We start from the raw sequence: 27,728 nt of genomic DNA, 5'->3' as shown, positions 1-27,728 counted from the left end.
TGGGTGAGAGTATTCATTGGATTCAAAATTTATAATTGTATACATGCAACGAAACAATGACGAGAGATGCGTTACGATATCCCAACAACAATCTCATCCAACATATAAATACAATAAACAAAAACACCAAAAAACACAACCGGCAACACTTCATGTCCATATCTGCCATAAATCAAATTATTCCAATCGAAAGAGAGATGATTCAGGGGAAATAAAAAGCACAGCAAACCAGAAAACAAAAACTTACAAGATCTTAACCATAACAAATTGTCGTAACCGTACAAACCCAAATACAGAGTCCCATAAAACACTAACCTAACTAGCCTTTACTACAGAAATACAATAAAACACAACCAAATGTTAAAACTCACTATCAACTCTGTGGGGAAGTTTTGGCGACTCCACTTTGCTGAGCAGTCTGTGAAGCAGGAGCACCAGCACCAGCACCAGCACCATCATATGCACCTCGAGTGTTTCCATTCGCTCCTTCAGCAGAATATGCAGGAGGAGGCTGTGTGTATCCTGCAGCACCATAAGATGTATTGTAGGGTGGCACCTGCCCATAACCTGGCTGACCAGATGGCGGTGCACCATAAGATGGGGGACCATAGCCTGCCTGAGCCGCTGTAGAACCATAACTGGATGGTGGAGCACGTGCACCAGAATCAGGCTGAGCATATCCAGAAGGTGGAGGCTGAGAATGGGGATAGCCTGGATGCACAGCTGGTGGTTGACCATATCCTCCAGGAGTAGTGGGTGACTGAGCAGGAGGCTTTTGCGCTTGAGGTGCTCCATATCCAGGTCCATATGCAGATTGAGCAGGTGGTTGAGTCCCATAACCAGTTTGAGAAGTTGGGGGCATTCCATAACCTGGCTGAGTAGACACTTGGGGCGGATAACTTGCGGGGTTCGGGCTAGGCTGTTGAGTGGCACTGTATGCTTGCTGGCCCCCTGGAGCAGGCTGCACAGGAGGTGCTTGGGCTGATTCCCCCTGAGATCCATAAGAGGAAGTATGGGTATCTGGAGCTGGGTTGCTCACATTACCATAGTTGGCTGCAGGATAACCATGTTGATCGTATGCAGGTGGCTGGCCATACCCAGATTGAGGTGGTGCCTGATATCCACCATAGCCATCTTGAGGATAACCTTGTCCTTGCTGATTATAGCCTGAAATAGGCGGCTGGCCATAATTGTAACTAGCATTATCCGCTGGTGCAGCAGGACCACCAGGGTTTTGCTGTTGGTGTGAGGGTTGTTGGGAATAGTAATCATAACCACCTGCCTGGGAGGTCTGCTGAGTTGGTGCAACAGCTGACTGATCCCAATTGGTGGGATATCCACCAGATGCCGGTTGAGGAGGATAACCGGGATAAGAAGGCTGAGATGCATTATACTGAGGTGTTGTGCCAGAATATGCTCCGGACTGTCCATATCCATAACCTGGTTGTTGCATTGGAGGACCACTAGGAGCCCAGCCAGTGGGAGGACGTGCTTGATAACCCTGCTGTGAATATCCTCCAGCCATTGCTGGATTTCTAACACGGTTCTGCAAGAAAATTAATCTCACAAATAACCATGGCGAACTTTCCATGATGCTGGATATGGAGGAATACAAAAAAGCAAAGGACGAACAGGAGCAAACATTGGAAAGAATAATACAGAAAATTTCTAAGAATGAATAGAACACATAAAAAGTAAAAACAGAAAAAAGCAAATATATCCATACAGTGATTAACAGGTTTCACATTGCATTAGGAAGAGGTGTAAACGCCTACATACCGTACTGATGGTTGTATTAATTGAGTTACTCCAGCAGAAGCACCCTCTCCCTATTTGAAGCGAATGGGTACAGAAAAACACAATACTATAGAAGTTTTCACAAAAACAAACAAGCATACAGACCCTAATTTCATAGGCAACGTGCAAAGTGCATACAAGAAATTAGCTTACTGATGCTGTAGATACCTACATTCCGTACTGGTGATTGTATTAATTGAGTTTCTCCAGAAGAAGCCCACACTATATTGAAGCAAAAGGGTACAGAACACAATACTACAGAAGCTTTTTAAAAAGCAGGATAAACATACAGAACCTAAGAGTTTTTACAACGTAACAGCCCTGGCAATGTATTATACCCTAAATCACTAAGAAACAGTGAACTAAGTCAATACGAAGGGAACATAATATGTATACTTTAGTAGATCTAGAAAACCCTGACATAAGGTTAAAAACCAACTATTAGAAAAGAAAACGAGAGAAAAAAGAGTAACGAAATCCTCATAAATTAGAGCCAGCAGTGAAGTCAATTGAATATAATCACAACTGAACAATTTCAAAAGAAAAAAGTAGTCCAAAGAGTTTTGCAACAATCAAATGTAGAGCTTTTAAAGCCAGTACACAGAAACAGTAGAATCACTTCAAAATAATATTAAAAAAATCCAAATAATTGATACAAGCTTCAACATAAGTGAAGCATTGCACTAAAATCTAAGTATTCAATAGAGAACTACAGTAACACAGTCTCATTGAATTAATACAGAATTTGTGTACGTAATTATAACACAATGACTCAAATGTTTCTATAGTTATTAGCCTTCAATACTATCAACAGAAAGCTTCTCTCCGCATTATCATTACTAAATACCAGAAAATGGGATTTAGAACCATACCAGAGTGATGCTGAGGGAACACCAACATAAGGATTCCATGTTGGTGTCACCAATGGTCCAATACAATCTAACCCTACAATAGTCCCAATAAGAATATCAGTCATATGGTACAAGAGTAATAAGCATATTTGATGGTAGAACAAGCTGCTATCCCAATAATATCTGCTCACTGAACAACCAACAATTCTATGTTTAACATCACTGGAATTGAGGAACTCGATATGACTGAATAACCTAGGACCCATAGGACCCATATAGAACACCTCCCCCCACAGGCTAAATTTTCAATGAGCAATAGCTTATGATAGTTCGAACTGCTAGTACTAAACACTGTCCAGGTCTTAAAGTCAAGTTAACCACTATCTGCATCCATAAAAACTAATTGCAGATATATAACATATCTATTCGAATGACAATGCAAAAGACCCTGCAGTTTCTGCATATATATTTAGAGCTTCATCCAGATAAGATCCAAATAGGTTTCCGGCAGTGATTACCATGCCGATAAGTTCCTCAACTGAAACTAAAAACCAGTATATGATTCAATAATGCAGCCCGCTCCTTCTGGTGTTAACACGTTAGACTAGAACTCTCGGCCAGATACACTGTGCAACAAAATTGGCAAAAAACAGAACTTCTGGATCACACGCAGAGGCCTTTAGGGCTATGAACTTGTCCGTTCCTTCATAACCACAAAACACTCGACTCCAAAAGGAATTCAACATAATGTTGTCCATCAACAAAGCAACAGGAGAACTGTAGCTCGAGTGGAAATAATAACTACAGCTTTCAATATTCAAAACAGTGAAAGCACATGGGAGCAGAAAACTCTGCTAGACTATGACATACAAGATTTTCTATGTTTGAAAAAGAAATCACATCATAAGAAATCCAATTAATGGATACACATTCCACGCATAGTATAAAAGATACATAGAAAATAAGAAAAAGAAAAAAAGGAAACTACAGCAACCAAATATGAATGCACCATCAAAAGACAAAGGAAATCCAAAAGCAAGTTGCCAATTATATATATGAATTTTGAAAAAAAAAAAAAAAAAACTTATGGCATGAAATAACATCTACTTTAGGAAAGACATCTACGATTCTAATTAAGCTTCTTCAGACTACCACAAAAATCAGAGCACATAGGACCCAAATTTGCATATAAATACCAACTAGACATACCTCACTAATAACTTCATTCACCAACTGTTTGGCAGCTTCAATTTGTTCACTAGTTCCATCAATCTGTACTGTCCTTTCGGATGAGGTATCACCGGGGGGAAGATGCAAAGGAATCACCTGCATGGAACAGGACATTCAAATTACAAAACCATTCGAGTTATTCAATGTCACCACAAATAGGAACATATAGAAAAGTTGAGCCAAAATTCAAACAAACCTGTATACGAGCAGCAGTACTAGCTTGCATATTTTTAATAGTTTCCCCTCGTTTACCAATTACAAGACCAACCTGAAAAGTACAGAGTCACAAACTGTCGAAAAACCAAATCACTACAAAACGTTGATGAATGCAGAAAAACTCATCTACCTTGTTATTAGGAATTTTCATTACAAATGTTTCAGCTCCAGCTTGTCCAGTTAACCTTCGAGAAACTATGGCAGGACCGCCTGATTCAGCCTGGTATAAACATACATTCATAAGTACCAAGTTTAATTAGACTGAAAAACCTTTGATGACAAACTAGAACTTGAAATAGAGCATTGTCTGGTGATAATTTCCAATTTCTGGATCAGAATCTCCAATATATCACAACTACTACAGATATCGATACCAACATTCATATTACTCCAAACTTTAGTTGCTGAAAAGCATTGCAGGATATTACCTCAGCAAGAACTTCATTTATCAAACGCTCAGCTTTTGCAATTTGTTCTGGAGTTCCCATGATCTCCACCTCCCTAGTTGGGCAATTAAGGTCGGCATCTGCATCTCGGGTAACTTGAATCTTGGCTCCTCCAGACTGAGCCTGAAGATACTTAATAGTCTCACCCAGTTTACCAATAATAACACCAACCCTGCCATTTGGAACATCAATCTTTTTGCTCCCTCCTTGGAACCCATACGAAACTGGGATCGACGATGGAGCTGAGTAAGGCTTGGCATCTGTATCGGAATCAAATTCACCAAGTTACAATCAAAACTCTTGTATTTGATACCGTATCGAAAGAATTAACATGAATAGACACAAATAGCATCCAGCAAAGAACCTTTAACTAACCTAACTGTGTGCCGCAACTAACTACAAAGCTAGCAGCTCAGATCGAGTATTAACCAAAAAATTGCAAGCAAAAACAGAAGAATTGGAGATAGAAAGACGAACCAGAGGGAATAGAGCTGAAGCCCTTGTCACCGGAATCGAAGCCACCGCCATTATCAACTCTAGGGCGCTTAGATTCCAGGCCGCCGCCGCCAGCAGCAACGCCGCTACTGGCGTTGTTGAACAATCGAGCAGCAATCTCCTGAGCGCGCTGCTTGGCGAGCTGGATGTCGTCGACGGGCGGAGGAACGCTGCTGTAGGACGTGGGGACAGAGTCGGGCGATGAGGAGGCGATGATGGGGGCTGAGAAGCCGGTGACCCTGCGGGTAGTAGGCTCCTCATATTTTCGCTTATTGCTGCCGGAATCGGGCCCGGAGGAGTATTGTGCTTCGTCGGCCATCGTCGTTGCTCAAACCCTAGAAGAAGGATAATAGAGAGGTAGAGAACGAGTGAGGGAAGCTAGGCACGGCTGGGGTGGGCTTTTTATACCACATGTTTGTGTTTGCACGTGGGAATATAACGGGGAAGCGTGTTTCCTTTTTTTTTTTCCTCCAAATTTTATACATTCTCTCTCTATTTTTTTTTTGGCAAAAAATCACAAATAGTCACTGAGTTATGACTCATTCGACACTTAACTCACTGTATTTTCAACAATATCACTTAACTCACTCACTTTTATATCTGTCTTTCACTTAACTCACTGCCGTTAATTCTACCGTTAGAAGCCGTTAAAATTGAGGGTATATTTGTCAAAACGCTTAAAAATACATTTTTAACTTTAAAAAAATTCTAAATTTATCAGATTTTTTTTTTCAATTTTTTTAAATTTCTGGAATTTTTAATAAAAAAGGATTTTATTTTAATTTAAATATAATTTAAAAAAAATATACCCTCAATTTTTAAAGTTAGAAATGCATTTTTTTAGTATTTAGACATTTATGCCCTCAATTTTAATGATTTTTAACGGTAGAATTAATAACAGTGAGTTAAGTGAAAGACAGATGTAAAATTGAGTGAGTTAAGCGATATTGTTGAAAATGCAGTGAGTTAAGTGTCGAATGGGTCATAACTCAGTGATCATTTGTGATATTTCTCCTTTTTTTTTTCCTTTTCTTTTTGAGCAAATTATCGATCTTTAAAAATTTGGAGGCCGCTTGGACTTTTACTAGTTGGCATGTGACAACTAAATCTGTCGATAAATAAAATTTAGAGCCAATCAATCTAAATTCATATTAGTTTACCAATTAGTAAAATTTAATCAGTTAATTTGATACGATTCTTGATTTTTTTTACTTGTACGCCAACAGGCCAACTAGTAAAAGTCCACCATAGTGAAACTATGGACTCACTAAAAAAAAAAAAAAAACATAGCTAGAGTGAAAACCGAAAATTTCACGACAAATTATATTCATTTTATTAAATTATAAAAATTGAAAATATGCAACTAATGCAAGAATTAATGAATCTTCGACTCTTCTCTAACCCTTGTCATCACGGCTTTGGATCCAACATCGGCGCAATGCACCAATCTGAATTCTAGGAGGTGATTATATATAATTATATAGTGATTATAGGTGGGAAATTGAAAATTTATCTTCTAGATCACCATAGAATGTGTTTTAGTACAATGAAACTTGGTACTTTTGAATCAATTCAATTTGGCCAGTTATAGGTTATAACTATTAACTAAGCCTATTCTTGATCTAATTTCCAACAAACCATGCATCCGGCACTTTTCTTTTTTTTCCTTTCATTCCTCATAACTAGCCTGTTCTCTCCCTCCTTAAAAAAACACGACCTACTCTGCTTCTTCAGTTAAATAAGGTTCAAAATCGATCACTTAAAAGTCATTTGAATATATAGTCACTATATATATGTAATCTAGAATGTTTGAATATATATTCACTATATAGTGACTTTATATACTGTTTTTCACTCTTCTTACTTGGTCAAAACTCGGAGCTTTATTTTTAAAAACAAAAAAAAAACTCAGAAGAGCTTCGGACGGAGAGGGGTTGTTTGATTCCAATCTTCTTCAAACATTTCTCAATAACATATATATAGTGACTATATGCAATGAAAGAAGAAATATAATTATATTTACAATGACATGCCAAAAAAAAAAATTAACCAATGAAAATAACAATTGGATAAAATTGTATCTACTCAATCAGATAAGTAGCAGGATTATATAACTTAAGTTTTTTAGTGTGCTTACTATAGGACAATGAACATAAAAAAGATAATATCCATTCCAACAAAATAAAAATCAATGAGATGCTACTAAACCAACATAAATTAATGAAAACATGCTTGAGTGAGAAAAGAATTTAAGCGAAACCAAAAGAACAAAAATGATGAGGAGAAATAGCAACGTTTGGGATCTCATTCGCATTCTGCCATTGAGTACTCTCCAGGGCTAAATCTCTATGATGAACTTATATAGTATATAGTCGTATATATTGGTTGCACCATTAATTCAAAGGGTGTTAGACTACAAGAGTAAGGTTGAAGATCCAACCCCACGAGAGCCATATTTAACATGTTGATCTTAGTATTTATATCTTTTCAACATTCTTATGACCCCCCACGAGCCAATATTTTATATATATATATATATATATATATATATATATATATATATATATATATATATATATATATATATATCATATGATTGATCAGAATACGAACTTACTGTTCACTTCAGTTTCACGTACAGAAAGCATGCAAAAGTGTCTGCAAATTTTGGAAAGCACATTTCGGAGGAAAAACACACCATTTATTTAATCCATTATATATATATATATATATATAAACATAACGATCATCATTACACTCTAAGCTTAATGACATGGTATTTCATCTCTCAATCTTTAGTTAATGGATACTCAAGCAGTACCTCGGTGGTGGGCTAGACGGAGGTCCACCGTGAGCGCCCCTCGTGCATGGTGGATCTCCAGCCTCATCCCCACCGCCCGTTCCGCCGACTCCTTGGTTTTGAACACCGCAAAACCATACCCGTGGTGATTGTGTGGGAGTACCACCCTATCAAGGCTGTCGTCTCAGAACTGCTCCCGCATCTGCGGCATTATGTCGTTGCTGCTAGGATACTATGGTATTGGGCGGATCTGTACACATCGGTGTTCTTCTTCTTCCTCCTTTGTGGTACGATAGTCCCTTTGGGTTGGCTGGGTGCGTCGGGTGGGAGGCGGGCGAACGAGCGGGACGGCGTAAGGGAAGACGACGTGGCCATGGCGTTGTTCGGTGACGACGTGGGCTGGGAAGTCTTCCTCCGAAATGAGTTCGCGGATGATCTCTTCACCCCGTTCCCCTAAGGGGAGGAAGTGGGCTGGGAGGTCTTCTTCCGGAATGAGGTTATCGGGATGATTCATTTCAGAAGGCTTTCTGAAAGGTTTTGGTTTTTTGTTTCTGACTTTAAGAATATACTGTAAGAATAGGTTTTGAAAGTAGGAACTGGGAAGAAGAGGATACAACTATATATAGAGGGAGCCCCAGTTTCCCCATTCGATAGAACAGTCTTCTTCAATTGGATATCTGAAAATCTAATGAAGTAGGTGTTAGTTAGTCTAATTAAAGCAAAAAGTCACCAAGACAGAGAGAGAAGAGAGTAATACACAAAAGTTGCAATCCAAAAAAATGTAACTAAAGCGAAGCTCATGAGGAATATATGAGAGCGCGATTTATGGATGTTAATTTTATAAGGGAATTGAAGAAAAGACATATTTTTTATGAAAGGAACAAACAATCAGCGATTCTCTTGCATTAGAAATGCTATTCATCACTTGAAAGTCATTTGAATATATAGTCACTATATATATGTTATTTATATATATATGTTATCTAGAAATGTTTGAATATATATTCACTATATAGTGACTTTATATACTGCTTTTCACTCTTCTTACTTGGTAAGAATTCAGAGCTTTATTTTAAAAAATAAAGAAAAACTTAGAAGAACTTCGGACGGAGAGAGGTTGTTTGATTCCAGTCTTCATCAAACATTTCTAGATAACATATATATAGTGATGCGGGAAGCGTGAACACGATAGCAATAGGCTTCGTCAAGCGTCGAAAGTCATATAAGATGAACTATAATCCACTAGCAATTACGGGCACATCCGTCCGTAAGAAACATAGAGAAACTTCTCTAATATTTGTTTTTTTTATTTATTGATAACTTGAATGAAAATTACAATCTAAGATGTGCCTTATATAGGGGAGAAATTCTATGGTATCTGCATGTATGTGATACACTCATTTACAGATCTAACAACAATTTTGTTGCCATTGTCACATTGTGGTAAATAGAGTTATCTTTTGGGTAATTTAGTTCTATTACAGGTAATTACTCCACCTACGACATTTTTACAAGTTTATAAACAAATTGTTGTTGATGTGATAACTTGGTTCAATTATATGTAAATGTGTAAAACAAATGTGATAACTAGGGCTGGCCTCGGTTCTGAAAATGCAAAAATTCGCCGGAACCGAAACCGAAACCGGAAAGGGAACTTCGGTTCGGTTGTTGTAGTTGACAGTGCCGGAACCGACGGGAACCGGAACCGAGAACCTTCGGATCGGTTTTCCGGTTTCAACTCTTCTTCTTCTTCTTCACTCTTGCAGAGAGAACTCAAACCCTTTAAAGTCTCTTTCTCTCTCTGTGGTATCAGATGGAAGACGACGATGAATTCGGAGATCTCTACACCGACGTTCTCCAATCCTTCCAGTCATCATCCCAGCCGTCCTCCTCCGCTCCGGCGCCGCCGCAATCGCTCCACCGTCTGATCGATCTCAGCCTCAAGACCGAAGACGAGATCCTAGCCCCATCAACAAGTTCTTGACAGCAATTTTAGTCCCATCACTGAGAATCCCACTGCACACAATCCCATCCCACCTCCAATCACATTTTCTTAACACAACCCATTAGTCGCAGCCTCCAGCTCTCTCAAAGTGTACCGCCTCCCCCACCCCAGATGCGAAACCTCAGGAACCACCACGTTGCCGCTAGCAAACGACGCCGTTTCGCTGTTCAAGGTCGCCCTGCTCTCGCCGCTGGAGGCTTAGTCGGAGAACACGACGTGGACTTCCGGGTGGGGGCGGTTGTGGGGTGGACGATTTCCTGGATTCTGTAGAGATTACTGGGCTGGGCTCCACGGCGGCGACCTTGTAGTGGGCGGTGAGGCAGATGGAGAGGAGGAAGACGGTTTGTTACTTTGTTTCTTCTTCTCTTCCTTCCTGTTTGGGTTTTGAAGTTTTTTGTCTTGGAGTTTTCTCATGGAGAAAGTTGGAGTCTTCGGGTTTTGTGCGAAATAAGGATGGTGGTGTTTATTAAAAGGGTTTGGGCAGTTGAAAGTGACTTTATGGGGAAGGAATAAGACTGGCAGCACGTGTAGTTTGACTATGAATATCGGTTCCATCGGGTTTGATCATGTTCTGGAATTAAAAACCGACATCAAACTGAAAGCATTCAAAACGGTTCGGTTTTGGAAATAAACAGATTTTGACAGCCAAGAACCGCACCGAACCGCACCGAACTGGCCATTTCGGTTCGGTTCTTTCGGTTTTCGGTCCGAAAGTCCCAGCCCTAGTGATAACTTTGTTGTCAATGTTGTAAATTTGGTTCAACTAAATTGTAATCTTGGTTCAATTAGATTTAAAATGAGTGTATGATAAACATCCAAGTATATATGGCACATAGCATAAACCTAATACAACTAGAAAACAAAAAGAACAATTTATTGTAGACTAAAACTAGGAAACCTAATTAAACCTCATTAAATAAAAATGGGAAATAGAATCCTAGATACTAAAGAGTATTACGCAAATATGTATTTGGAATCCCAACTAAGATTAATTTTGCTCGAGAATCCCGATATATCCAAAAGAGTAATTTATGATTAATTCCATCAAGCCTATTTGAATACCAATTTCTAATATTCAAATCATTCTTCTTAATATATCAACAAATCCGGTGTAGTTCATACAATCTTTGGATATTGAGATTCTAGGTTCGACTCCTGGCATCGGAAAATCTTTCTTAATTTTTTGAGACCTTTTTCTTATTTGTATTTATACAGTAAGAAGTCCAAATATATTAACAATTCTGGTGTAGCTCATACAATCTTTGGATATTGGGATTCCAGGTTCGACTCTTGGCACCGGAAAATCTTTCTTAATTTTTTGAGACCTTTTTCTTATAAGCAGGGGCTGGAGCTTTTCTGCATTTATCACAGTTTTCATGTTGCTCTTGTAATTGGTAAACGAGGGGAATTTTTTTTAATTTTTAAAAGCAAGCTAGCTAGTGCATAAGCTGATACCTTAAGCAGTTGTTAGGTTTAGCAGTTTGAACTATCATAAACTGTTCCTCATTGAAAATTTAGCCTGTGGGGGTTGGGGTTGGGGTTGGGGTTGGTGTTGGATATGGGTCCTAGGTTATTGTGACATACAAAGTTCCTCAACTCCAATTATATTAAACATATATTAGAATTATTGGTTCTTCAGTGAGCAAATATCATTGACAGCAGCATGTTCTACCATGAGATATGCTTGTTACGCTTGTACCGTGACTTGTATTCTTATTGAAATTATTGTAGGGTACTAGGGTTAGATTGTGTTGGACTTTGATTTTATTACAGTGCTTCGCTTATGTTGAAGCTTGTATCAATTATTTGGAATTTTGGATCTTCCTGTAATCCTGTTCGTGTGTATTGGGCTTTAAATGCTCTACATTTTTTCTATTTAATTATTAAATCCATACCAGTTACTACGGCACCCGGCCCCAATTACTACTGAAACGGAATCAAAGTCTGCATGTGTCATGCAAAGAACTTGTCCAAAAATTAATATTCCATTATTACTTTGCTAATTAAGATGCATGCAATAATATTCTCATAATTAATGAACACAACCCTCTAATTAACTATAAGATTGGTTTAGACGTCTAATATGGTACGCGCCTCACGCGCCTTCCCAATTTGGGGATTAGGGTTTCTGCAATCGCTCTTTCGTTCCTCCTTCGTTATCCTCTGGGTTGCTTGGGTGACTACTTGGAGATCAAATTGGCCAGGCTTTGATAAACCCAAACCCAATAGCTCTCTCCTACCTTTTGTATTCCAGTTTCCGATTCTCTGTGAGGGTAGGAAGTTGGGACCTGCAAATTTCGGCGAAGTTAATCATTACGCCCCTAAAGCCCCTATTGGACGGAAGTTGTTAATTCCCGAGAGGAAGATCGCTTCTTGGTTGTTGCACACCAGTTCGATTGCTTTGCTTCATCTCCACGATCAAAATCCTGCGATCCACTCTCTCCTATGGGTTTGGTTCTACCTGTTGAGAATGTGTATAAATATAACTCCCACATTTGAAAAATATAACTTTGCTTATGAGTTTATAAGGCTTTGGGCCACTCCATCCATTGCCAATTGGTTTTGGATGTGAACCCCAGATTACTTTATCATGGTATTAGAGCGGGTTACCCACGTGTTTGGTTTCAGAGATGGCCACACGTGCTCACCGTCACTCAATATAACTTGTCCACGTGTATGGCTTGAAAAATCGCCACACGTGCGGGGGCGTGTTGAGAATGTGTATAAATATAACTCCCACATTGGCAAAATATAACTTTGCTTATGAGTTTATAAGGGTTTGGGTCACTCCATCCATTGCCAATTGGTTTTGGATGTGAACCCCAGATTACTTTATCATGGTATCAGAGCGGGTTACCCACGTGTGCATGCCTAACGGCCACACGGGCTCCACGTCACCCAAAAGTTGTCCACGTGTATGGCTTGAAAATTCGCCACACGTGCGGGGGCGTGTTGAGAATATATACATCCCACATGGGAAAAATGGGACCTTGCATATGAGTTTATAAGGGTTTGGGCCACTCCATCCATTGCCAATTGGTTTTGGATGTGAACCCCAGATTACTTTATCACTACCCAGATTTCAAGTTAACTAATTCACAGGGAGATCTCTTTAACCCTTCGAATTTTTTTCTTGAATTTTCTATTTGCGCGTCTATTAATCCTACTGTCACTGGTATTGGTTATTTTGTTGCATGCTCAAATCTTTTCTTTTTCTGTAGATTTTATCATTTGCCTGTGTTTGGAATAGATTCTCTTATTTGGGTGATTTGTTTGGATGCCTCTGGTGCTCCAAACTTGGGTGATATTTTTGTTTTGCTTAAGGAAAACTATAGATGTGTTGTTTTTTATCTAGATGAAGATTTATTGGCCATTTCTGGATACTCTAAGAAGAGGACCATTTTTGGTGCTCCTAGCCCCGCAAAGATAACTAGACTTTTGTTAGATCTGATGATGACCAGTAAGGACCAAGAACATGAATCAGTTTCAAACACATTTGTTAATCATGAGAATCCTTAGTTGGAATAGCCAGGGCAGTTCCTGGCCAGGTTTTCTATCTCAAGTTCAATTCTATATAACTGGCTTGAAGTTAGACATCTTGTTTGTCCTTGATACTAGAATTCATGATGAAAGTCAGGCCAATAAAATTACTTCTCGGGTTGCCTTTTATTTCGATAAATTTGATTTTGTTCTTTCTGATGGTCAGTGTGGCGGATTACTCTTACTTTGGAACTCTAGTACTGTTAATTTAAATGTTTTAGATCATCATGACAGATATCTGCATTGCCAAGTTAATGATATGAACTCTCTCACAAATTGGTATATTTCTTTTGTTTATGCTTATCCTCAGAAGCAACTACAGACCAATTTTTGGGGTGTTCTAAGTAATTTGGAACCCCAAAATAATGATCCTTGGATCCTTGTCGGTGATTTTAACAATATTGTTTCTGCTGATGAGAAATGTGGTGGTAACTCTCCTTTCAATATGTATATGCAGAACTTTGTTAACTTCTTGAATAATATTAATATGACCTCCCTAAAGGCTGAAGGAATACCTTTCACTTGGACCAACAAACACAAAGATCACACTGTGATTTATGAACGTTTGGATAGAGCGGTTGCTAACCCTAGTTGGCTTCAACTTTATCCTTATTGCACTCTAGAGAACCTACCAATTCTAGGTTCTGATCACGGCCCTATTTTATTGACTACTTTACCATCCAGACTTTCTAGAACTAAACCTTTTAAGTTTGAAGCTATTTGGCTTTCCCATCCTGATTTTGTTAACTTAGTTAAGCATATTTGGTCTCAAAACCTTGATCCTAACCCTCTTAAGAATTTTTTGGCAATTTCTGGGGTTTTTTCTCACCAGCTTTCTAACTGGAGTAGAGATGTTTATGGTAGCATTTTCAGAAACCTAAATAACATTCAGAATGATTTGAATTTTTATCAGAATCAATTGATGCTCTTTCCGAGCTCCATTTTCCTTCAGAACAAAGTTGTTGAACTCTCTGATCAATTTCTAGAACTTGAGAAAAGTGAAGAACTTTTTTGGGTTCAGAGAGCTAAGGCAAATTGGCTTTCCTTGGGTGACAAAAACACCAAGTATTTTCAAACTCAGGCTACAATTAGGAAGAGAAGAAATAGAATTACTAAAATCAAAAATGAGTTAGGATTATGGATTGATGATCATACTTATATCAGTTATATTTTTTTGCAAGACTTTCAGAGAAGATTCAAAGCAACAAATGCCATTAACTTGGAAAGGGCTACATCGTTTGTTAATATTCTTGAACCCATTATTGATGGTGCTGACAATGCGAACCTCTTAAAACCCGTAACTATGGATGAGATCCAGCTAGCTGTTAACTCTATTGGAGCCCTGAAAGCTCCTGGACCTGATGGCATTCATGCCATATTTTATCAGAAGCACTGGGACTTAGTCAAAGACAAGATAAGTAACATTGTTCTGGATTTCTTTCAAAATAATACTTCACTGAGGCTCTTGAATCACACTAACATTGCTTTGATCCCTAAAGTTGACTCCCCTGAAATTGTTAGTCATTTTAGACCAATTAGTTTGTGTAATGTTGTTTATAAGGTTATCTCCAAAGTTCTAATTGCTAGATTAAAACCTCTCCTGGTTAAGTGCATTTCAAGAAACCAAGGAGCTTTTGCTCCTGGAAGATCTATTGTTGATAATATCCTCATTGCTCATGAATTATTTTCTTCTTTCAATAGAAAGAAGGCTGCTTCTGGCTCCATGGCTATTAAGCTAGATTTGGAAAAGGCCTGTGATTATTTGGATTGGAACTATATTAAACTGTGTTTACACAGATTTGGGTTTGATGTTAAATGGATAAACTTAATAATGGAATGCATTTCTTCTGTAACTTTTTCCATTCTTATTAATGGCAAGCAAGAAGGTCATTTTGCTCCTTCTAGGGGTGTCCGTCAGGGAGATCCTCTCTCTCCCTATATCTTTATTCTCTGCATGGAACCTCTTATTAGACATTTAAATCACGTTGCTTCTAACTCTAAGAACCATGTTGGCATTCTCTCCTCCCCTGGGGGACATAGAATATCCAATCTTATGTTTGCTGATGATTGTTTAATTTTTGCCAGAGCGTCTAACAAGGCAGCTCATAACATCTCCAGAATTCTCCTCAATTTTGCCCAAGCTTCAGAGCAGAAGATCAACTTAGATAAGTCTTCTATTTTCTATTCCTCTAAGATCTCTAATAGTACTAAATCTGATATTACAAGTATTTTGGGAATTCAACACAAGGTTTCAATTGGTAAATATCTAGGGATCCATAATATTGTTTTATGGAAAGACCCCTTGAATGCTAAAGAATTACTTTTGAAGATCTCAAATAAGCTCAGTGGTTGGAAAAAGGCCACCCTTTCTAGAGCGGGGAAGCTTACTCTTATAAAATCTAATATTGCTGGAATGCCAAACCATGTTATGTCTTGCTTCAATTGCCCTCCAAAAGTTACTAAAGCCATTGATAAAGAAACTAGATCTTTCTTCTGGGGTAGGGACTGTCATTCCCCCCCAGTTGCTTGGAACCAAATTTGTCTGCCTAAATCCTTAGGTGGTCTTGGAATTCGGCCAACAGCTTCCTTCAATAAGGCTGCTTTGGCAAAATTAGGCTGGAAAGTGATCTCTGATCATGATAACTGGTGGGTGGATATTGTTCGTAGGAAATACTTAAGAAAACATGCTTTTTTCATGCAAAATAAGTAGGCCAACCATTCTATGGCCTGGAAAGGTATTCTTGATAATTGAGATCTTTTAATTCAAGGTATGAGTTGGATTGTTGGTAATGGTACTGACATCAAATTCTGGACTTTCAATTGGGCCTTTTCTTTTCCTTTGATCAATCTTATTTCAACTACTAATAGAATTTCTATTGATATTGATGAGAATGTTAGTGATTATATTGTTAATGGCTGTTGGAATGTTAATAACCTTTCTCTTTTCCTTGATCATGATACAGTTAACTCTATTTTAAGTATTCCTCTTCCTGCGTTGGACTCTAGGGATGAATTTGTTTGGGGGCCGACCTCTAGCGGTATTTTTTCTGTTAAATCAGCCACTTGGCTTCAATGTGATTCGGTTGCTCCCCATTCGAGGGTTAAAATTTTGAATGAAATCTGGAGACTTAACATTCCTCCTAAGGTCAAGATTTTCTCTTGGCTCTTAGCTAGGGGAAGATTGAAAACTAGGGTAAGACTTGCTCGTTATTCTACTAATTATGATTCCTTGTGTGGCCTTTGCAGCTTAGGGGATGAGGACTTAAACCACATTTTCTTCTCCTACCCCTTTGCTGCAAATGTTTGGCGCTCTGCTGGCATTACCAATACAGATTTCCAAAACTTTGAAGAATGGTTTCTTTCCTAGTTCAGGAAGGATTACCAAAAGTCTACTACTGAAAATCTTCTCCTTCTTTGCTGGAAAATTTGGGAGGAGAGGAATAACCTCATCTTCAGACATTCTCCCTCTCTTCCTAACATGGTGGTTCATGCTGCAGCATCCATTGGTGAGAATTACAGAAGGAATAACCCTTGCCGTTTCAAGGGTCCTGCCTCTACCTCTCAAGTTATTCGCTGGCTTCCTCCTCCTGCTGGCTTCGCCAAGCTCAATTTCGATGGTTCTGTTGTCAACAATAAGAAAGCAGCTGCTGGTTTTGTTATCAGGGATCATGATGGATCCCCCCTTTTTGCTGGTGTGAGAGCTATTGGTCATGCTTCTGTCCCCATTGCTGAAGGAAGTGCTGTTCGTGATGGTCTTTATCATGCCCTCCTCCTTAATTGTCGAAAGATTTATGTCGAAGGTGACTCCAAGTTAATTATAGACTCTATCAACAAAAAATGTGCTCCTCCTTGGCGTCTTCGTACTCTTGTGAAAGACATCTTGAGTCTGGCTAGCAATTTCGAAGCTGTTTCCTTCTCTTATGTTCCCAGGGAAGCCAATTTCGTTGCTGATGCTGTTACAAATATGGGTCATAGATCATCTACTCCTATCACTTGGTCCAAAAAGTTGCCGTTCTCTGCTTTGTTTGCTTTTAATTTTGATCAGTTTAGTTCTGGTTGTAGTAGGGGCTTTAAGTTGTAATTTTCTCTCTTCTAAAAAAAAAAAAAAAAAAAAAAAAAAAAAAACCCTCTAATTAACTAACAAGAACAAGATCAGACGGTCAAGATTACGTGGGATCACTAGCTCGGTCATTTTCAAAGTCTCGCTTGAAGATCTGGGTAAATGGTTGATGGTCATGTGCATCTCAGTCCATGCACGCCAAAACGAAAAAGATCAAGAATTAAGAACTTGAAAGCTAAGGGATGTTAGACATCAATATATATTAATGTATACACATACGCAATTTCAAGACATCAAAATATATATTGACATTCCCAGCTTCAAGTTCAAAGGGAAGAGGTCCCTGGAGTCCAGAAAGAGACCTAACCAGGGAGCCCATTCGCTTCAAATAGGGAGAGGGTGCTTCTCCTGCTGTAACTCAATTAATACAACCACCAGTACAGTATGCAGGCGTTTCCCATCTTCCTAATACATGTGAAACCTGTTAATCACTGTATGGAATATGGATATATTTGCTTTTCACAGTGTTCTATTCATTCTTAGAACTTTCCTGCATCATAGAATGCCAATTACACATCTATAGAAAATCATATAGATATAGCAAGGACTGTATACACGTATGATTTTCGGAGACCCAGCGCATGAAGCTAGTGATTTTCCACAAAACCAGGCTCAATATTTGTCAAGCACCGTCCCTACTAAAATCAGTTTAAAATTATTTTAAAAAGACACATTTCCGAAAGAAGGCCTAAATACAAAACTTCTCTTTCTTGAACTGCAATCTTGTACCGTGTATGAGGGTCAACCGGTTAACTGAAAAAGGAAGCGGTATTCCTTAGGGTGTTTCACCTATTGTAATCTGTAGGAGCAGCTTCTATGACATGTGGTAGTAAGCTATTGCAATATTTCCCTCAAATCAGGTGGTTCCTGAATGCCATTAGCATCTTTGGTGAAAAGAACAAAATGAATGCTAGAAATGAACCAAAGAACATTTTGATAGCCCATATCATAGGGTCATGATCAACTGCTGGGGTAGTCTTTGGGGTTGAAGTGGCTGCTGCCAGTGGTAGAGCCTCTATAACTGCATCTGCCAGATCTGTTATAAATGAAGGGGTAAGGCCAAGGGCAGGGACTCGGCCCCAATTCTCAATGCCAGATTCGAGGGCCAACTCCTTGTACTCCATATCTATCTCTTCAAGAGTTTCTATGTGCTCACTCACAAAGCTGGTTTAGAAAGAAATACAAAGACAATGCAGCATTGTAAGAAACTAGAAACTGTTCTACATACTGCATAGCTCTATAACAGACTTGGACATAGCAAACTTTTTACATGACAGAGTGAAATACCTGACTGGAACAGCTAGAAGACTTTTTACTCCTTTCTGGCCAAGCTCAACAAGAACTTCATCAGTGTATGGCTTCAACCATTGTACAGGACCAACTCGGCTCTGTTCACCAGCCAAACAGAAATGAAGCAAAAAACATTTCAGAAAGTCAGAGCCACGAGCACTAGACAGCAACCAAAGTTGGTTCCAGGAGTCAAGAAAGGCACAGAATTAATAGCTAGAACTATAGTTTTAACTAACCTGGTAGGCAAGAGTATGTTCATTATTGATTCCTCTAGCTTTCAACTCTTTCATTATTAGAAAGATACACTCCTCCATTTGATCTTTGTATGGATCTCCAGAGTCCTTCACATAACTGAGTGGTACCCCATGGGCACTGAAGAATATCATGACCTAATGTCCATACAACATATATGTAAAGTTCATTGAGTTACCATACCAAATTATCAACAGATTTTATATCACATATGTATCAGACCAAACAGGAAGATTCAATTGCATCTAATAGCATTTCCAGATTAGTCCACGAATTAATCAAACACACCTGTGCAGGCTCAGAAAAACTCTCTATCTCTTTTGAGATCAAGTCAGCCATTGACTTAATATAACCTTCACGTTGATACCATGAATTTATAACTGAAACAGGCAACCTTGATAGATATGGATCGTTCCTGCAAGATGCACTCACGTTGAGAACAATTGACCTATGCATACAAAACATAAGCATTTACATGAACTTGCAAAAAACAGTAACCTGAAAATCTTCTGGAGCACACGAACGCTTGATCCAGTTGTAGAGATAGAGAATTGAGGATATAGAGGCAGGACAACAAGCCTGGTTATTCTGTCGCTCTTAATCTGGCACAGATAATTGAGAAAAAAATAAAATCATTTATTTGAATCATTCAATTAGAAAAAATACACATACATTGGCACTCTATTTTCTCATGTCCTGCACATTGACAGGACCAACCAATCAACCAACCTAGGATTAAATATTATTTCTACAAGACTTGGAACACTTACTTGATGAACTGCTTCCTCAGTGAACGGGTACCAGTACCGCATTCCCACATAGACATTCACCGGCATGTCCTTTGATTCCAAAGCCATTTTCAGTGCATTTGCCTGTATTATCACGTAGTGAACAAACTTTTTAGCTCAAAAATTCATGAAAAGAATAGAACTTGAAAACCAGCAAACACTCTTTACTAATAGATTCATTATTGCAGAACAAGACGGACTATGCAAACAATAGTTAAATGAAAAATTTCAACAAAAATTAAGCTGCATTATATCTACCTGCTCATCTGTTATCTTACGCAAGGGCGAACCACCTCCAATTGACGCATACCCTTCTTTGCTCTTAGGAGCTCGAAGCACAGAAATCAATTTCGCCAGTGGCTTCTGAAGAAACCTAAACGCCCTAGGTAGGCGTATGATATCCTATCACACAGGCCACAGCATTGCAATTCATCATCAGGTAAAATTCACAAAACAACAGAAACAGACACAGATGACAGATTCATCCAAGGCAGAAAGAATACCGGGTCAGCGAATAGATTAAACAGAAACGGCTGAACATCATCAAGCGTCTCGGGTCCTCCAAGATTCAGGAGCAGCACTCCAACCTTCTCTTCCGCAATGTGGGAGTGATGAGACTCCACAGCAGTCCCACCGTAAGTGCATACACCCGCAGCAACACACAATGCCTCCCCAACAGGGCTTTTCTTCTCGCAATGCGATGCCCCAAACACCATTTCATTCCTCTCTTCATCTCTCGACGCAGCAGAGCACAAGAATTCAAGCTTTTTCGGAACGATTCGCAATCCTTTATTGCAAGAAACCGCCCCGATTGACCTCGCGTAAGAGCACGAAGACCTACCCCTAACAACTCAATCGAATCAAAATCCGAACATAAACATCCAAAATTTCAATACGATTTTGGATTTTCAGCAATAGAACATAAAAAAGTCAACCTTTATTATATATAAAAGAGTCAGCTTTAGTGATCGGAAATTCCAAGATTGATGGATCGGAGGACTTACATCGGAAATTTATGATCTGAGCGGGAGAGGTCGGAGCCGGAGAGGTTCATTTGGGGAAGGACACCGGAGCATGAAACGGCGGCGTCCATGGCGTTTTGGTGTTTGGTTTCGTTTGGACTTTGGAATCAGAAGAAGCGTGAAATGAACGCCTTAAGTCTTCAACAACAACTTTTATACACAGATATTATTCTACACCTTCTTTCTTTCTTTCTTTCTTTCTTTCTTTCTACCTACCAACTACTGCTGGTTACTAGCAGCTCCTAATTTGCTTCCTTCCTTCCTTCCGTTTTTCTTCTGAACGAGAACGAATTAATACGTGTTTGAAGACTTCAACGACTACGTGTACAGTTGCAGGGAAAGGGCGGTTCGGTTGCCATTGTTTACCAACTTTTGCGGAAGTCACGCGCCATCACGTGTGTAAATGAGGTTGTTTGATGATTCGTATTTTGTAGTTTTATTTATTTCGTGAATGATCTAAGCTAACGAGGTTGGGATTAGTGGCCCAAACTGTATGGACTCGGCCCAATAGAATACTTCCGTACTTTAGGGTTAGGTTCAGCAACTTATATAAATAAAAGTAAATGGCTGTGGCAAACCAAACTTGGAGCTCAATGCCTCCATTTCAGTCCCTACTCATCTGGTAGCCCTCTCCCAAAAGCTCGCAGCTTTGCATTTGAATCTGCATACAATCTTGGTAATTAAAGTTCATTCGGATTTAGTGTTTTGTTTGTTTCTGGGTTCTGGGATCTGGGATCTGGGATCTGGGATCTGAGACTTGTTCTGGGTTGTGTTTTGAGGTTAGCTAGGTAGAGATAGTGTGATAATGGTAGGGCTCTATACACGAGTCAACAGCAGGCGCCTAATTTGTGGTGATCCGACTGCCGCTTAGAGCCAATATTGAGTTTAGTGGGTGAAGATCCTTGAAACTTATTCATCCCTTTGTTTCATGACACAATATCCACCATACATTTACCTTGTTCTGGCTTTGATATTTGGATTTTCAATTTATATTGGATTTTTTTTTTTTCATTTTTGGATTGGCACTCCAGTCAGACACGGGTGTTTGTTATTCGATCCCATAACAAGCAACCTTTTGCATGGTGCCTAGAAATAGCTACTATCACGATTGGAGTGAGCTATTTTTCAAGCTTTCCTCCAAATTCAGAGCAGCCAAATCACACAAATTTTAGTCTGTATTTGCCAGATCTTGAATCTTTTTTAGTGTAAGGAACGATTGTAGTCTTTTGTGTAGTTTCGTTTGTTTTCTGTGGGTACTGTCATCGAACATGATAACTGGAAATGGGTTTGAATGATTTTAGATGAAAAGAATTCTGGTGAATGAGATTTGAGAATTGAAATGTGTGATGTGATTAATGAGAATTGAGAATTCAAATGTGTGATGTCCCGGAACGATGGATTTGTGATCTTGGAAGAAACCATGAATCTGAATAATGTGATTGATGATGAGGACTGGAAATGTTTTGTGGCTCTATACATACGAGTCAACAGCAAGAGCCATTTCAGTGGTGCCTTGACTGCCGCTTGGAGCCAATATTCTTCGCCAATAGAAGATAGCTTGAAATGATTTATGGTTTCGTGCTACAATTTTTGGCTACATTTTATTATTCTTCGTGTGTCATAACTGTAGTAAGTTGCAGGACAAAATTCACATAGGAAGGTCGTGTTATCTGTTGTTTAAGTTGAGCTCTTGTGATTTCATGGTTAGAACGGGACTGTGAGGGTCATTTATGTTTTTTGCTTTGCTTTGAATATGTGTTTGATTTTTGAGTGAAATTGTTTATGGTTCGATGCCACGTCGACGGTAGCCAAAGTGCCTTGACCGATGATGCTATGATTGAACCAAGATCGAAATCTTTCGCTTTCTGATAGGAACCTGTGGATCCTATTTACAATCTGGTCCACGGAGCCGATTTACTGCGATTACATCTATTGTCAATTGCTGATTTAGTTTCTGTGTTTGTTCATCTGTTTGTTGTCTTGATTGAAGCCTATGATGATTGTATTTTTAGTTGGAATTACCGACTGATGTCTTTGATGATAAATTACTGGCTTTCTGAAGGCTTCAGAATCTATAGCTTTCTTCTTTTGAATGTTGAAAAACTCTTTTATGTATACTGTTATCAAGTGAGTGGACTCGATGGCTTTAATTATAGTTTTTATGAATTGTTGCAGATTGTACATTTGGCTGGTGAAGATTTGAAGACCATTCTCCGTTCCAGACTGAAAAGTTACCTACTGATATAAGAACTCCGTTCCAGACTGAAAATTTACATACTGATATAAGAACTCTCTGTAAACAATGAATTTGTAAAGAACTGAATCAATGAAGTGGACATGCAAAATGAATGAATCAATTTATTTGTTTTAGAAAGTTTGAACACTTAAATAGCATTTGGTTCTTCGCAATGCAAATGGATTTAGGGCAATGCAATCTAAATGGATCATATTGGCATTTAGAATGAATATTACACTGCCAACTGTCCTACTCTTTAACACGACCCTGAGACTCTCAGAGCATATGCTCTCTAACAAATCCATCTTGTTGACTTTTGATGGCAAATCGGCATAGTTCAGTCTAAGAATTTTCATTTCCTTAAGTGTATTGACAGTATCAACCTAAAGAAAGCCTCTTGATCTTATGGGAACTGAACAACTCAATTCCAGCATCCGTAGCATCAAACCATATATCAAACAGAGCCAAATAAAATAGAGCTGACTATGGGTGTCTAGACTGGGAAACAACCCATTTTTCTTAGATGAAATGTGAATGTTGAAGCATCTTCGTCCATAATTGCCACTATATAGGGTCTTTCGTCCATAATCGCATTGTAGTCTTATTTTCTGTTTTGTACTGTTGATGAAGAATGCATGAATTTAGATACGTAACCCACCTTTTATTGTTGGGAATGTTAATGTAGTTTCAGCTCAACTTCTTTACGCTTGTTATTGTAGGAGCTACAGGAAAACCAAGCTGATAACGCAACTGTTCTGCGCAATGGTAAAGCACCTTTTATGAAGAAAATTGCCTATGCTAAAGTTACTTGTACTGTTATATCAATGCCATATCAACTTCTTTGAAGTTGTATTTTATCAAAGTCATGTTATATCAATGACAAATACTTTGCAAAAGCAGCAAAATATATCTTTTCAATTCAATGCTCTCTACTTAAATGAGTCCATCTGTCTTCAATTTCAAGTGGAAATGCACAAGAATTCTTTTCTGATTGAAGAATCTCAAAAGAGATTCTATCTTTTAGTCCATTGATGATGTAGGTACATACTTCAAAGTTAAACATAACTTCAAGAATCTTGAAGTTGTAAGACCTGCAGTATAATTGTTAAATCAGATGATACACCTATTTCCAATCATGAGATTATTGGAAACAATGTTGAAGAAAACTGGTTAATGGCATAAAGTTTTTTTTTCTTCTTCTTCTTCTTTTCTGGTTTTGAGTTGTGCATTTGAGAATTGGAAATTAAGCTCATCCTATATGTGAAGAAGGTATGTTAAATAGTTTCAGTTTCAACTGTGATCATATTCCATGAATTCTTATTTTTTGTGGTGGATTTCATTGTTACTTAGATCATTGTATTGTTACTGATTGTTCATTCCATGTCTATGATTGTATATGAGAGTTTTCATTACCCAAGCTGTTGGATTGTTAAAGCGATAATAATACCAGATTCATGAGATGGTATATCTTTAAGTTTTCATATATGATGTTGCTGCATAACTGTTTGTGATACTATCAGACAACCATTATTTTTGTATCTTGCTCATTGTCGAGTTTTATATTTGTTTACTTACATTTTTTGTTTAGTTTCCTGTTAATTTCTGTAGTATGTCTTTTCATTCCTATCATTCATCTAAATCTTTTGTCGACATATTTATTTGCTCAATAGGTAAGATGGCTCTGTGAGAAGGCAAAGGAAATATTGATGGAAGAAAGCAATGTTCAGGTTAGCCTTTTTAGTTAATTCATTTTCTTTTTCTTTATATAACTATGTGCAACTTCCCCAAGATCTTGATTCATATTGTAAACTTGTGCATTGATATTGTTAGCTGGAGCATTAAGTTGCTTAAATCACAAAGTTTTTGCAGTTTATAAGCCAGCCTGTGTCTTCACTAATAAAGATCGCAGCATAAGCAGGAAAATGAACTCACTTTTAGACAAACTCAGACAGTCCTTCTCTTTTAATAATTTTGTCATGCTACTGTTTAAGTACAACTAAATCTAGGCTGTTCATTTTAGATTGTTCAGAAATAGACCACTTCTTTTCCATTTAAGACTGTATTTGGTTCAGAAATAGTGATTGTTTTACATTGTTGTTCCAGACCAGTGAAATACATTGTCCAGAAAATACTTCTTTTCTGTGATCTATGACTGATCAGAATGAAATACATCAACGACCTCATACACATCAATGACATCATGTATTCATGTTAGGCTACAAAATGACACTAGCAAGTAGTCATCATAGTGTCCTTCCCCATCAAAGAGAGTCCGATAGTGTTTCAGAGCCTTTCTTAACTAGTTTGTGATCTGATATACATCTGAATCTATTACAAGCAATGTGCAGTATAGACTTCTGGGTGTTGTTTATTGCCATGGCATGTGGAATGGGCTCGGGACTTCCCGTGGTTAATAGTCTTAACCAAATAAGACGATCCCTTGGTTACAGGAACTTTGAGATAAGTTTGGTTGCTTTGCTGAGTATCTGGAATTTCCTTGGTCATTTCGGAGCTGGAAATATTTCTTATTATTTCCTGCATTGGAGAGGATGGGCGATGCCATTGTTCATGGTCATCACTCTAGCATCCATGAGCATTGGTCATCTGGTGATTGCTTTTGGTGTGCCTGGCGCTCTCTATGCTGGATCTCTGGGTGTTTGTTTTGGTTCTCAATGGTCCTTAATGCCAACAATCACTCCTGAGATATTTGTGTGCGCTACATATGGGACCATCTTTATTGCCAGTCCTGTTGGTTCTTATATCTTTTCTGTGGAGTGATCGGATATATTTATGACAAGGAAGCATCAAAACCAGAGAATACATGCTTTGGAACTCAATGCTTTATGTTAGTATCATGAAGGTACTTGAAATTTTGATTCCTTCTTCAAATATTGCTACTATTTTTGTTTGCTTGAGAATTCTTGAACTATATTTGTTTTTCTTTGAATGTAAGTTGAGAATTTTACAACCTGCTCTTATATCTAATATTAGCAACTAAAACAACTTAGTAGATACTTAGTAAAATGAAAGCTGTTAGAGGTAATATTGGACTTGAATTGTGTAGCATCATCAAGTTCCTATTCAAACTCATCTCAAGCTTCTTTTGATGTGTGATGCAGATTGCTCAAGGATTGGGGAATCTGCAGGAAAAAAGTTGGAAACCTCAACGCACTATTATCTTATGCAATTGAGATGCTAGAGATTACGGCCTGGTCTCCCTCTCTCCTTCTTTCACTATTTCTATTTCTATGTTTCTGTGAGATTGTAAACTGAATATTGTTTGCAGATAGGATCAACTGAATAATGGGTAGATGAAAACAGAGACATGGTACAATTGTGAAAACAATTATTGTTCATCTATTATGCAATCACTAAAGTTCCATTAATAATACATATGAATAACAAAAAGACCTGCAGCAAAGCGCGGGCTATCTAACCGGTCAAAACCAAAACCTCCACTCAACTATCCTCGATTCAAAACAACAAAATCTCCAAGCATACAAATCCTCAGTGAGTTGTAAGGAGCCTCAGAAGCAACAAGAACAATCAAATGGACAAAGAGGGGTGCTTCCAGCATCTGCTTTGTTGATACCCAACTCTTCTTCTGTATAGATAGCAAGGCCATCGTTTGTTCTCTTTTTTGACCCAGAATTTGGCTCCACAAATGCACCGTCTTCAAAGCCTAAATCTTTCTTCTTCTTTCTCTTAGGCTTGTTGGGTTTTTCAGTCGCCTCTTCATTTTTCTTTTTAGCCTTTTCGGCTTCAGCTTTCTTCCTCTTTTTCCCGGCGAATATCTCATCAATCACAGAGGCAGGCTTAGTAGTCTTTTTTGCAGAAGATGTAGGTTTCTCTTCTTCCACAACAGTCTTTTCTACAACACTATCTTCTTTAACCTCTTTAGGAGTCTTAGATTTACTCTTCTTGCCCATCTTATGGTTCCAAAATCTGCACATTCCATATTACATTACTGAGAAGCAAATTCAAAAAGGAAAAGTACAATGCAAAGCTTCAAACATCAAGACTCAAAAACTGGTTCTACATAATCAGTTCAGCAAAGCTTGATACAAATATTTGTGCCATTCATGGGACCAACTCAGTTTGTAAAAATCAAAGCAACATAACCATAAAACAAGTAATTGGTCTCAGCAACCAAACATAACACAAACCAGAAGCAAGCAGAAGAACACAGAAACTAAATTGAATAACAATCACCCATTCACTCTTGGAGTTTCAATTAGGTGAAGCAAGAATTTATCCAAAGCAAAAGGGCCCCAATTTCTTACAAAATCCAAACTTTGAGAGCTTCACAAGTTGTAAACCAAATCCAAAGGAAGGTTGACAGAATCAAATAGTGAATGGTGAGAGAGAAAGAGCTAACCTTTGGATTGGCGGTAGATTGCGGACGCTTAAACCCTAGCCTGATGCGTTTGCAGAGTTCGGGTCGGGTACTGTCTAACTAGGTGGACTAAGAAGTCTTTTCCTTTTTTTCTTATATGAGACCTTTTGCCCACGAACAATCTATGGGTGGAAGATGCCGACGAACTTTCATCGGCGGAATTATTTTTCATTTTCTAATTTTTATATAAGAAACTTTATGTTGTCGTCAAACAAAACTAAAATTCATTGCATTTAGAGATTTT

The 27,728-nt window shown here is 38.3% G+C and overlaps 4 protein-coding genes, 1 long non-coding RNA gene and 2 other non-coding genes across 7 annotated transcripts; 4 read left to right on the top strand and 3 right to left on the bottom strand.

Moving 5' to 3' along the window:
- Positions 1-131: 131 nt before the first annotated feature.
- Positions 132-5,421, bottom strand: LOC133740308 (uncharacterized). Its single transcript, XM_062168236.1, has 6 exons — positions 5,018-5,421; positions 4,523-4,800; positions 4,225-4,314; positions 4,075-4,146; positions 3,858-3,974; positions 132-1,546 (listed from the first exon to the last, which is right to left on the bottom strand). Exons 1-6 carry the CDS (start codon positions 5,352-5,354, stop codon positions 374-376), a joined length of 2,067 nt encoding a protein of 688 aa, XP_062024220.1. The 5' UTR covers positions 5,355-5,421; the 3' UTR covers positions 132-373.
- An 11,437-nt stretch (positions 5,422-16,858) lies between these two features.
- Positions 16,859-17,461, top strand: LOC133738002 (uncharacterized). Its single transcript, XM_062165445.1, has one exon. The coding sequence runs from the start codon at positions 16,859-16,861 to the stop codon at positions 17,459-17,461; it is 603 nt and encodes a 200-aa protein (XP_062021429.1).
- A 471-nt stretch (positions 17,462-17,932) lies between these two features.
- On the bottom strand, positions 17,933-21,074 carry LOC133739400 (ferrochelatase-1, chloroplastic/mitochondrial-like). The gene is made up of 9 exons (XM_062167181.1): positions 20,835-21,074; positions 20,334-20,673; positions 20,089-20,232; positions 19,813-19,914; positions 19,541-19,644; positions 19,331-19,457; positions 19,027-19,179; positions 18,788-18,888; positions 17,933-18,664 (listed from the first exon to the last, which is right to left on the bottom strand). Exons 1-9 carry the CDS (start codon positions 20,921-20,923, stop codon positions 18,352-18,354), a joined length of 1,473 nt encoding a protein of 490 aa, XP_062023165.1. The 5' UTR covers positions 20,924-21,074; the 3' UTR covers positions 17,933-18,351.
- A 366-nt stretch (positions 21,075-21,440) lies between these two features.
- On the top strand, positions 21,441-23,226 carry LOC133738829 (uncharacterized). Its single transcript, XR_009860281.1, has 2 exons — positions 21,441-21,528; positions 23,028-23,226. It is a non-coding gene; the product is annotated as an uncharacterized LOC133738829 (long non-coding RNA).
- LOC133741598 (small nucleolar RNA snoR2/U65) lies at positions 22,637-22,783 on the top strand. Its single transcript, XR_009862042.1, has one exon. It is a non-coding gene; the product is annotated as a small nucleolar RNA snoR2/U65 (small nucleolar RNA).
- LOC133741578 (small nucleolar RNA snoR77Y) lies at positions 22,840-22,921 on the top strand. Its single transcript, XR_009862022.1, has one exon. It is a non-coding gene; the product is annotated as a small nucleolar RNA snoR77Y (small nucleolar RNA).
- A 3,321-nt stretch (positions 23,227-26,547) lies between the features above and the next one.
- Positions 26,548-27,560, bottom strand: LOC133739948 (uncharacterized protein C6G9.01c). The gene is made up of 2 exons (XM_062167773.1): positions 27,467-27,560; positions 26,548-27,033 (listed from the first exon to the last, which is right to left on the bottom strand). The coding sequence occupies exon 2, from the start codon at positions 27,015-27,017 to the stop codon at positions 26,616-26,618; it is 402 nt and encodes a 133-aa protein (XP_062023757.1). The 5' UTR covers positions 27,018-27,033; positions 27,467-27,560; the 3' UTR covers positions 26,548-26,615.
- Between the last annotated feature and the right edge of the window lie 168 nt (positions 27,561-27,728).

This window comes from Rosa rugosa, chromosome 3, assembly GCF_958449725.1.
Source record: "Rosa rugosa chromosome 3, drRosRugo1.1, whole genome shotgun sequence".
NCBI lineage: Eukaryota > Viridiplantae > Streptophyta > Magnoliopsida > Rosales > Rosaceae > Rosa > Rosa rugosa.
The sequence above is the reverse complement of the archived record's forward strand: the minus strand, read 5'-3'. Positions and strand labels throughout refer to the sequence as shown.